The sequence below is a fragment of the Panthera tigris genome, chromosome A2 (assembly GCF_018350195.1).
Source record: "Panthera tigris isolate Pti1 chromosome A2, P.tigris_Pti1_mat1.1, whole genome shotgun sequence".
NCBI lineage: Eukaryota > Metazoa > Chordata > Mammalia > Carnivora > Felidae > Panthera > Panthera tigris.
This window is the reverse complement of record NC_056661.1, coordinates 88304059-88316312: the sequence shown is the minus strand read 5'-3', so window position 1 is coordinate 88316312 and position 12254 is coordinate 88304059. Positions and strand designations below refer to the sequence as shown.

At 36.4% G+C, this 12254-nt stretch overlaps 1 protein-coding gene across 1 annotated transcript in view; it reads left to right on the top strand.

Moving 5' to 3' along the window:
* Positions 1–12254, top strand: part of SEMA3D (semaphorin 3D) — a 198866-nt gene that overhangs the window by 119972 nt on the left and 66640 nt on the right. The window contains exons 5-7 of the mRNA XM_042965395.1: positions 1309–1428; positions 6390–6483; positions 9272–9400. Coding sequence (XP_042821329.1) covers positions 1309–1428; positions 6390–6483; positions 9272–9400 — 343 coding nt within the window. The remainder of the gene's footprint in view (positions 1–1308; positions 1429–6389; positions 6484–9271; positions 9401–12254) is intronic.

Here is a 12254-nt window from a genome sequence, read left to right as displayed (position 1 = left end):
ACAGCTTGGAGGCTGGAGCCTGCTTCGGATTCTGTGTCTCCCTCTCTCTCTGCCCCTCTCCCACTCATGCTCTGTCTCTCTCAAAAATAAAATAAAAACATAATTTAAAAAAATCAGGGTAAATAATAATTATTAATGTTACATCATTTAACAATTCACATAAGAATCTTGTCAGTTAAGTTGTCTGCTTTTGAAAATTTTATGTAATTTTAAAAGCCACTAGGTCACTGTTTTTTGGTGTTGGGGTTTTTGGTAATACATTCCTTCTTAACAACCCAATAAGAGTGACCACTAGGTCAAGGTCTGACTGGTGAGGAAATCGTGGACATTCAGGTAGGAAAGAACTAGACTTTTCCTATGAATCCCAGTGGCTTCATTAGGTTTCTTCCTTCCTTAGTGAACACTCACTCATCTCCTAGATAGAATCAATCTAGAATAAAAGTATACTCCAGCCCGTGTTTTCTCAAGGGTTTTGGGGTCTGGGAACCATGAAGCCGTAGTTAAGATCATTCCCAATAATTATGTAAAGATAAGGAATTATTTATCAGAGGTAAATAGAAAAGTAATGTATGATAACAGAAATGACTACTCTGAAATATTGAGTCACTATTTATAAGTAACTAAGATAATAATTAAGTTATAATAATAATAATGCAAAGAAATATTTCTAAGACTAAGCATATGCAAAACAAGCAGGAATCTATAAATCTCTTCAAAACTTTGAGCCCGTGTAAAAATACGTATGGGAAAAACAAAAGATTCTTAGAACAAGCAGGAGTTAGAGTCTTAAAGGTTCTGTAACATTGAAAATAAGTGGAAATAAAGTAATAGGGCATTCCACCCAATAAGAATGGATTACATATATGGGAATACACGTCTGTGTTCAGTGTTTTGCTCAGTGGAGCTGAGACAGTTGATGTTGTAAGCAGTAGACAATGTGGGAACATCAGAATGTGACAGGTTTTGTTCTCTAGGTGATTCATGAAGCAACGTATGGATATCTCATTCTGTTTATATACATTCTCTGGGCCCCTTGAATACCTATAGAGATGTATGTTCTAAGACCCTGATTAGTTCAAAACCTGTAAAACTTCAGACAGGTTCAGTCGCTCGTTTAAGGCAGTTTCTAATATGTTTTGCCTCCTTTGCTAAAACAGATGTTTAAAGACTTCTCATAAATCTTTTTTTTTTTCATTTTTCCTGCTATTCTTGATAATTTATCTACTTGGAAAGCAGGTGGTATGAATCATAATCTTTCAAAAATGTGAATTGTGTGCTAATGCTTTTATTTTTTTGTGTGTCCAATAGACAGAATGTGCAAATTTCATCCGTGTACTTCAGCCCTACAACAAAACTCACATTTATGTGTGTGGAACTGGAGCATTTCATCCAATATGTGGTTATATTGATCTTGGAGTCTACAAGGAGGTAATATAATGAAACAGAATGAAAACAGTTAGTTGTCATAATGTTACTTAATGTCTTTGACATGAAGCAGTCAGATTTGAATATAAAATTTGAAGCATACAGTTTATAAGAACTCACGTTCCCAACCATCTGATGGATTGCCATTTTGATTATACACTTTATCTACCTAATAACATTTTTATTAGAAGTTTTTTTAATGAGAAGATTAAAATTAAAAGGGCATAATGTTGAAAGTGCTTGTTTTCTGTGGGCTCTATGTATGTCGTTATTTTCTCTTGAGTTTCCATTATAATTAGATCTATATAGTATGTTGCTGTTAGTAAAAATCCACATCCCATAAGGCCTTGCAGTGGAATTGTATCTTATAAATAATTTCATTTTCCCCATTTGGCAAATTTGGACCTGTTACGTATGGTTACAATGGTGCACACTAAGCACAGAGGATTTTAATTATTGTCTTAAAATCGTATAAGTAGTCATTAGCACACTGAACTCATGATTTCTGCCAGATCAAATTGACATAGTAGAAATAAAGGTTGTACTAAATTAGGAATAATATATTCCAGCTATCAGTGAGCATTTTAATAAATGAGAAGCATGCAGATTTCAGTAAGTTAATTAATAACTAATACATTAAAGCACCTTCTTTGGGTCATGGACTGTGCCAGGCACTGTACATGGATGGTTTCTTTGAAATTTCACGACACTCTTAATTGAAGTTAATACCTTTGTAACTCCCAACTTACAAGTTAGTAAAAATGGAGTCTCAGTGGAATTAAATAACACGCCTGAAATCTCCCAGCTAATAAGTGGTCTGGCAAGGAATTGGACCAAAGCAGTCTGTCTCCAAAGCAAGCATGCCCACCTGAGATTCAGAATACATACTCTAAATTGCTTCTTTGTATGGGTTTGATGGGTTGTACTGTCATCCTTATGTTTATGTATATACTACTTGTGAATAACCACGCATATTTGCAGGATAATCGGCTGTGTGTTTGAAAGCAAAGTCTAGGCGTATGGAACAAGTTTCTTTACATTGATTTAACTGATTCATGCAGAGATCAAACCCACAGCTGTGGCTGGATTAATTTTTCTCTCTAACCAACTTGTCTAACCAGCCCATTCTCAACCGTTTGAAAATAAAGCAACTTTCATAGTTAAATCTCTGAACCACTAGGAGACTTGGCAACTTGAATCCATCATTCTTTGTTGCTGGTGTAATGTTCTCTTGCCTAGCTTTGATGAAGGGTAATATATAACAGTAGCTCATAGCATAGGGTGTAATTATATGAGATAGCCCCACAGCTTGGATGTGTTTTGAGGCCTGAGGCTAAAGGCCAAACTCACAACTTGCTGAGGGGTGCAAATAGTGTTCTTTAACTCCTAAAAGTCACAAGTGCTGAAAGGGAATTTAGATGGAGCTAATTACTTAGCTTGGGACTGTCAAGCAGCCCCGGGGCAGTCAGATTTATAAGTTCTGTGAACGCGAGAATTATGAGTGAGCAGGGATATGGAATCTTGTGTGTTTTCCATTGGTCAGGAGTACAGGTAATTGCACGGCAATGCTGCTTGACGATGGTTAACTTTTTAAATGAATTGTGAGTCCCAGGAATTCCTTGTCCTTCCAGAACGAATTTAGAAGGCTCTTAGATTATTAGATAAAGTTGCTCCTAAAGTGGCTGGAAAGAGGAACCAGCAATATATAGAAGGGATGGAGGAGAGAAGTATGGGAAGTCCCTTTCTGAGGACTACTACTGTGCAGTGTGGCTGGGACAGTGAGAAGAAAGAGGAAAAAAAAAAAAAACCTCAAATGAATGCCAGATTTCTGTCTTTGGCAGTGAATCGGAGAGTGGTATTACTTATTGAGGTGAGAATAGTAATAAGTTTGGGAGGGAAATGGTAAGTTGGTTTTGTACATTCTGCATCTGACAAATGCAGGTCATACCAACTGGGCATTTGGATCCGGATTTCAGGACAGAAGTCAGGGCAGTTGTTAACAGCTAATAGTTAGCGCATGGGGAGCCAGGGTTTGAATTATGGCTTCAGCCATGTACCAGCTCCATAGTCTTATCCATCCTGCATAAAATTTCCAAGCTTCTGTTTATTTAGGAAAAAGATAATGATAATAATAGAAACTATCTCACAGAGTTATTTTGAGGAGAAAATGAGAAAATGCTTTTGGCCAAGTACTTGCTTCCTTCCAGTAACTTAGTACTCAGTCATGTTAGGCAGTAGGAACACAGAAAGGCAAAAAGGCAAGGATTTTAAAAGTGTATGTTTAAACTTCATGTGAAAATAATGTCTGCAATATATTTATGCATGTATGTGTATGTATAGTGTGTGTATACACACACATTCAATATATATATTATTCTGTGTGTGTGTGTGTATGTGTGTGTATATGTGCGTGTGTGTGTGTATATATATATATATATATATATATATATATATGTATATTCCGTGACACTGAGAATACCTGATAGTTGTTGAGTAATTACATTGTAAGTGTGTTCTTTGCTCTGGGATCTCCCCTATGCTGCTGCATATCTCTTTAATTGTGGGTGGTATTAATAATAACTTTGCCTCGTTGCTATGTTGATTAAATGTTTCTTATCATGCTTATCTCTTATCTCTCTACTTCAACAACATATGTCTGTGCACAGCTTAGATAGGTACATTTTGCTTAATTAATTAGGCTTAGGGAATTTAATAGGACAAGTCTTATAAAACTGAAGCTGTCTCAAAAGTTAGCGTCATGTAATTTAGTACATTTATCTTGGAAAGGCAAGTTTAATCAACCATGATTTTTTTACATGATATTCTTATTGGTGTCCTTGACTCTGGCTTAAGGAAACTTGCTTTCCTGATATTTTCTTTCCTCAGGCGATTATAAGAGAGACCTTGAACTAAGCCTTCACGGATACCAATTTTATGGACTTATCTTGAGAATTGAATAAAGTGAAACATCTTAAAAACAGAAGTCTGTACAATTATGAGCGTTTATCCAGTACTTTTGATTAACTGTGCCACTCTCTGGTTTTCTTGGTTTTTCTTTCTTAGCTTTTTACTATAATCTTCTGGCACACCAGGATTCAGTTTACTTCCTGTCCCATTACAATATCCCATTATAGGCTTTAGGGTCTACAGTTCTGTTTGACCTATGGAAAATAATGTGCTCTTAATGATATTTAAACATACATAAGAGCCACTGTCTGCAGGTGTCTTTTTGTTTTTTTGTTTTTGTTTTTGTTTTTTTTTCCCCCTGACATATCTCTAGCCCCATTCCCAGTTGGGAAGCATGCCCTAAATGTGTTCTCACTGGACTTTTTTCGTGCTTAGGCTACACTATCACAGGTTGTCATTAGCTGGCCTGTTCTAACCAAACATACTTGGATTTGACCATATTACACGGTCATGGTGGGTCTACAAGTTGATTTCAACACGTTTTTAAATCCACGGGTTTGAAATTCTTAGATGAAATTAGTTAACAGCATGAATTTTGGGGACAACCTTGAGAGTTCTTTGCCTCTTACTAGCTATATGATACAGAACAAGATACTTAACCCCTTCTAGCCTCAGTATTCCACTGGTAAAGCTGGAACTCTTAAAGTAGCTATGTCCTTCGGCTTATGGTGAGGATTCAGTGAGATAATGTACATAAATTTCCTGGCCCATGGTTAATACCTATTAACAGCAGGGACTTTTCCTGTTCGCATTAAAGTGCATTTACTTAAAACGATGAAATAGCATTTGACAATCATGCTATTTAAATTGCTACCACTATTTTTTAATTAGGTGGTAATTACTATTGGTTCCGTTCAGAAGAAATACACAAATCTGAAATGACGACATCACACAACAAATAATCCAATTTCCTCTATCCTTTTTACTTTCTTGCTTACTTTCTAGATAAGTAGTTTTAAATATTCCTTTCTTATTACATGTGTGTTCTGATATAACTTGGTAGATACACCATCTAGAGAAAATGTCTGAAATGCTGAGATTCTCTAACTAGTGCATATGTGGGGTGAGTCAGCCTTTCTGCTGGATGGTAGTGTTGTCATTGTTATGAAACACTCAAACTCATGGGGCCATATTCATTATACATTCATATTTTTCTTGGAAAGTTCAACTTAAGATGTTGTTTTTTCCTGAATATTAAAAGTCTGCCAATGTCATTCTGTCTGTGGCCACTATTATAAAAATAGATATTTCAGCCAAAATAACTATGTGGTTTTAATGTGTACAGTGTTTTCATAATAGTGAAAATACTACAACAGGGTTTTTTTTTTTTTTTTGGCCCACATGTATCAACAGCTCTGTAAATGTACTCCCTGTCTTAGAATGCTTTTATGTCTCTAAAATCACAAAATGTCACAAGCTTATTTTGGTATAGTTGCAGATGCTTGAGTAAACAAACTGCAATAGTAATGAAAGTATAATTATTATAGTAAATTAATTTCTTCCTTTTTTTTTTTTCTTTTTTAAAGTAATCTCTATACACCCAACGTGGGGCTTGAACTCATGATCCCGAGATCAAGAGTTGCATGCTTCACTGACTGAGCCAGGCAGGCTCCCCATAAATTCATTTCTTAAATGAGGAAATTAGCTTATTAGCCTCAGTGAATTTGTTTTGAGGCTTAAGAAATATGTATGCTTGATGGTGATTTTGATAATGAGAGCGGTCCAGACTTAGTGAATTGATTGCATTACCACTTCCGATTGAAAAATTAATTCAGTATTATCATTACTACTTTGGGCAAACACAGACTAAGCCATGGGAATTGAGCCATGCCAGAAATAATATTTGCTAAAGAGTTAAGGAGCACAGCCTGATGCACATGCTATATTCAATCAGTTTTTGTTGAATTAATGAGTTAGAGTTTAGTTCTTATCTCCTATCTTCTTGCTGATTCTGCTGTTTTAAAAAATCTCACTTGTGTTAATATTTCTCATAACAGGAAGTTATATTCAAACTAGACACACATAATTTGGAGTCTGGCAGACTGAAATGTCCTTTTGATCCTCAGCAGCCTTTTGCTTCGGTAATGACAGGTAAGAGCAACGGCAGGCTGTTCTTGCTTTTAGGTGATTTTCTGAAAAGGTATGTGTAGATTAAACCACAGTTTCTTGCTGTGTTAAAGATTATTTTGGATTACTCTTTCACTGGCTATTTGGTTACAGTATTTTAGTGCCAAGTCTCTATATTTAGCATCCTTATCCTTAGGTGAGGCCCCAGCAATCTTTCATTTGACACAGTTTTTATTTACTTTCATTATTTTTTTAAATGTGTATTTATTTATTTTGAGAGAGAGAGAAAGAGAGCATGTGAGAGAATCCCAAGTAGGGCTGCGCTTGGGAACCCACAAACCATGAGATGAACCGTGAGATCGTGACCTGAGCCAAAGTCAAGAGTTAGACGCTTAACCCGTTGAGCCTCCCAGACACCCCTCTGCACAGTTTTTAAATGAACTTCTGGTTGAATTCTTTTTAATGCAAATGACACGTACTTACTTGTTCTATAATTCTGTATTTAGATGGCAGATTTTCTTATACTACACTATGTCCTGTTTGGCTTACTTTGGAAGTTAAATTTAGCAATTCTTTAAAGATGATAAAATACAAAATATGTTGAAGAATTGAGTGGAAGAATTAATAGTAAGATATAGTGGATAAATTAATAAAACAAATGATAGAATACAGATAGTATAGAATACAGATGATAGAATGTTGTAAGACTTTTTCTTCCAATTTCACCCTAACTTGATTGTATTCATGGAAATGCAAAATGTTTGTGAACATATTCAATCTTCTCTTGCTTTGTCTACATCATAAATTCAAATTGAGAGGTGACTTTCCTGTTTAAAGCACGCAGTACCGTGTGGTCTGAAGTCTGTTCAGAGGAATGTCGGCACGACCTCTGAATTTCAACCATTATAAGGACTCCTTTTGTCTTGGTTTCGTTCATGATTTTGCTCTCTTTTTATTTAACTTGTCTATCAAATGTTTGAATAGACGATAAGAGTGAAGCACCATGGCATTTTAATTTTCACCTAGTGAGAACTAGTGATCTTCCTTTGAAGTGAAAGCGTGTGTGTTTTTGTGTGTTTTGAAAATTGTATGACTAATGTTCAGTCATTATCCTCAGAAAGGGAGATAGATGATTTGGGATTCTGATCTGTCAAGTGGGGCTGACAGATCCTTAATAAAAACAATGGATTGTAGGCATTGGTGACCGACCCCCCCCCCCCCCTTACAAATCCCTAAGTGATTTAAATACAAAGAAGACAGTTTTAAAGCCTGGATAGACAGATAAAATTTTTAGGTTGAAACATACCATTTTTTTTCCTGACAAAATGTTCAGATATCCACAGTGTTATATGTTTGAAATGAATGGTTTGTTTCCTTTACTCTTACCAGGTAATGTCTTTGTTGATGTTGGTATGTCTGCTCTTCCATTTTTAAAAACGTGTCCCACAATGAAATAGTGTTATTTACCGTGTATTTTAGGGGAATGCTTTAAGAGATGAAAGTAGTATCGTATCTACATTTACTTTACCTAACTGGATTTCTCTCTTTTGTGTTTTGTTTGGTTTTACATTGTTCCCTTTCGAAATTGACGCTTGTCATTATTAGATTGGTTGACTCAAATAGCTCATTGGGAGACAATTTAGATGGATATAATCAGAGGATTTAGGAACTCTGTCGACCACTTATAGGAAGCCAGAATTTTAAAGATAATGTTTCTGTGGAAAATTGGATTTTAGTGATAAAACATCTTTAGTTCTTCTTATATTTAATCGTTTAAAAATCTAAATCCTCTGTAGAGATTAGCTTTTTTTTTTTTTTTTTTTTTTTTTAATTTTGGTCTGTTAGGTGTACTGAACATTGTTGACTACAAAGGTTTCTCGAATAGAGGCTTAGCTGTCAAAGAGGCAGGATTTTGTGCTGTAGGGACAGCATTCTTCTCTCTCCCCCTCCAAATGCTGACTGGCATTAGGGAACACTAACCCCTACCCCCTCCGCTTCTCTGCCCCAATCCTTGCTGTTCCCCCTTTTCCCCCATCTCTGCTTTCTGTTCTTTCTCCCTCCCCTCCTTCCCATCTTTCTCCTTCCCTTCTTCCTCCCCAGACCTCTTTCTTCTCTCCTCTCCTTTCTCCTCTGCCTCCCCACCCCCCACTTCTCAGTCTCCAGTAAAACATGGATATGCATTTTACATAAATAACAGGACAAAGAAGTTCGGTATGCCGTAATAGCCACATCTTTGCCTTCTCAGGGATTCCTGTTTATCAGAGCCATTAGAGATGTGATTAGCTCCAAGGAATGCAACATGTTATAATTACAAAGAATGACTTCAGTGCTGAAAGCTCCCTTTCAGCAGAGGTTAGGCACAGAAAAGTTGTGGTCATTGGGGTTGTGCCGGTTAAGTAAATACTAATTACACAATCCATTCCTCATTATGGCATTTGCTTTTTAATATTTTTTGCATGTGTTGCTACAAAGACAAACTCCTAATTATGACGTATCCTTGAACTATTTGGGGGGAGAGGGAAAAGAAGGAAGAGCTTATTCATAAGTGAAGCGCATGCACTTGCAATGATTAATTCGGAAGTCTTTGGCCATTTTTATATTCAGGAGTCTAGCATCAGCTTGCAATGTTCATGGAGTTATATTTTCTATGACCATGCAAATTTTCAGAATTTGAACATGATACTTATGACACAGTGTATCTTCTCCTGTTAAGCAGTAAATGTCTCCTGTTCATGCACTGAATGTAGTATATTGCAAACAGTATCTGCTGCTGTACGCTTAATAGTCTTATGTATTCTCTTCTCCCTCTCAGATGAGTACCTCTACTCTGGAACAGCTTCTGATTTCCTTGGCAAAGATACCGCATTCACGCGGTCCCTTGGGCCTACTCACGACCACCATTACATCAGAACTGACATTTCAGAGCACTACTGGCTCAATGGTTAGTGATTTTCTGACTTTTCTTTTTTTTTTTTTTTTTTTTGCCTTTGCTTTTGGGTAGATAAGAAGCTCATTATTATTCACTCAAATGTGTTTTGGGATACGTGGTTTAGCTTAACACAATAAAATGCATTTGATATAATTCCCCACTAAGTTAGACAGCTCTCCAGGCTCTGTTGTGTATACAATAATAATAGCTGACATGTACTGACAGTGTGCTGTTGTCCTTGACGCTGTTCCATGCTCTAATTGATTTTTTAAATGTCCACAATGACATATGAGGTATACATTATTATTATGTGCTTTTTAAAGATGAACAAACTGAGGTAGAATGATTTGGTCAAGTTCTTATAACTTGTCAGTTATGGAGCCCGGGGTTCGAGTTGGCAGTCTTTCCCCTGCAGCCTGTTTTTTGTTGTTGTTTTGTTTTGTTTTTGTTTTTTAAATTTTTTTAAATGTTTCTTTCTTTCTTTCTTTTTTTGAGAGACAGAGACAGAGTGTGAGCGGGGGAGGGGCAGAGAGAGAGGGAGAGACAGAATTGAAGTAGGCTCCAGGCTCTGAGCTGTTAGTACAGAGCCCGATGTGAGGCTCGAACTCACAAACTGTGAGAACCTGATCTGAGCCAAAGTGGGAGACTTAACCAACAGAGCCACCCAGATGCCCCTCCTGCAGCCTGGTTTTTAATGACTAAGCCAAATACTGTCTATGAGCCTAATGAAAACAGGTTAGGTTATAATGTTGACTTCTTTTGTTTAAAGATAATTGATTTGGGTTGATGTGTCCCTTCAGAATTTAAAGCATATTAATATTGACATTGTTTTTTCTGATGACTTTTTTGTTTATAGGTCACACAGAACTCTGAGATAAAAAAAATCCACTAATGAATTAATTAATTAATTAATTTATGTTTGTTACTTCTTTGTTTATTCTCTCCTGCTGTACAGGAGGTCAATTTTTGGCATGATAGTCCAATGTTTTCTAATTATCATAGAACTTTATTGCACAGTGGGGCACAATAACATAACATTACTGTCTAAGCAGGCAGATAGCATTTCTCATTCCCACCATAAATATTGGGTTTTAGTGGGGGAGGCCTGGGTAGACATTTCCTAGGGGCTATCTCTCTATCTCTCAGTATCATTTGAGCAGTGACAACATAAACAAAAGGGAAAACACTTTAAAACATTTCTTTAGTCAAAACCTCCTGAACCATTTGTTTACCCAACAATAGGATCTCCCTTGGCCAAAAGAGAACCCTATTAGTGGGGAAAACAAATATAGAATATCTCCAGCTATGTGATTACTCATTAATTTCTTTACACTTGTACAAGGCAAGACTATCTTCTTGAGCTTTGTGAGGTTTTTGTGAAAATAGTTGGTTTGAGACGGACTTCATAGATTTTACCCAATAGAAAAACGTACCTATCTGTTTAGGTAACAAGATATACTTACGGCCCAAAATGAAGTATAGATTTTCTTTCTCAGTCTCGGGATGGCAAAAACCATATTGCCACTCTTTTCAGAGATTATTCTATGTATTCCTTAACAATGGCATGTCCATAAAGAGGTCTGCAGCACTGCTGAATTAATAAATGTAGAGATTCTCTATTCAACTCTTATTTGACTAGCATGCTGTGCTGAGTGCTGTGTGAAGACTATTACAAATTAGGAAGCCTTGAGTTGGTTTAGCATTTAATAAACAACATTTGAGGACCCTTGGCATACTGAATGCTGTTCTGCTCCTGGGCATGCAAAGATTACATGGGAGGGTTACTGACCTCATTGATGATGACTGCCCGAAGCATCAGAAGAGAGTGGGAGATGGGGCTAGAAAACTGTAAATATCCTGAAATCATGGGGAAGTTAGCTGTGGTTAAGCTCTTTTTCTTTCTTTTCTTTTCTTTTCTTTTCTTTTCTTTTCTTTTCTTTTCTTTTCTTTTCTCTTCCTTTCTTTTCTCTTCCTTTCTTTTCTCTTTCTTTCTCTTTCTTTCTTTCTTTCTTTCTTTCTCTTTAGATATAATTGATATATAACACTATATTAGTTTCAAGTGTACAACATAACGATTTGATATTTGTATATATTGCAAAATGATCACCACAGTAAGTCTAGTTAACATCCATCACCATACAGGGTTGAAAATATTTTTGTGTGTGAGAGAACTTCTAAGATCTACTCTCTTAGCAACTTTCAAATATGCAGTATGTGTATTAACTATAATCACCATGCTGTACATTACATCCCCATGACTTACTTATTTTCTAGCTGGAAGTTTGTGCCTTTTGACCCCCTTCACCCATACCCTGAACTTAATCAGGGAAATGGATCTTTGTTTTTGTTTGTTTGTTTGTTTTTTATAAAGGTGACTGGCAGTAGCATGAAGGGAAAATTAAAGGAGAATGGGGGTAGAGAAAGAAGCCATTGTAAGGAAACGGGAAAAAGGTGGGACAGGAACATAAGTATTGACTGTGGACACGGATGTGAGAATATACAGCAACAAATATTTGAAATAGAAGATGTTTGTTTGGGAATAGAAGAAGCCAAGAATATGAGGTCGAATTCAAGAGATTTTGGATACTGAGAAAACTTTGCAGTGAGAGAAGTCAGCAGAAAGGAAGAAAGGAGAAAGGATACACAGTAGAGAATTCTCAATGGATTGAATGCAGGAAAATGACTAAGAGTTAGGAGAACTAACATTTATGGTTCTAGGACATTTCAAGGCAGATCGCTTAGTGGTTAATGGCCCAGGGGACCATATAACCTGGTTTGCCCTGGACATTTCCAGTCTGCCTCTAATGTTCTGTAACTCTCAAAAGTGTCCTACTCTAGATGAGAATCACAGCTGTGTTTCTGTAGA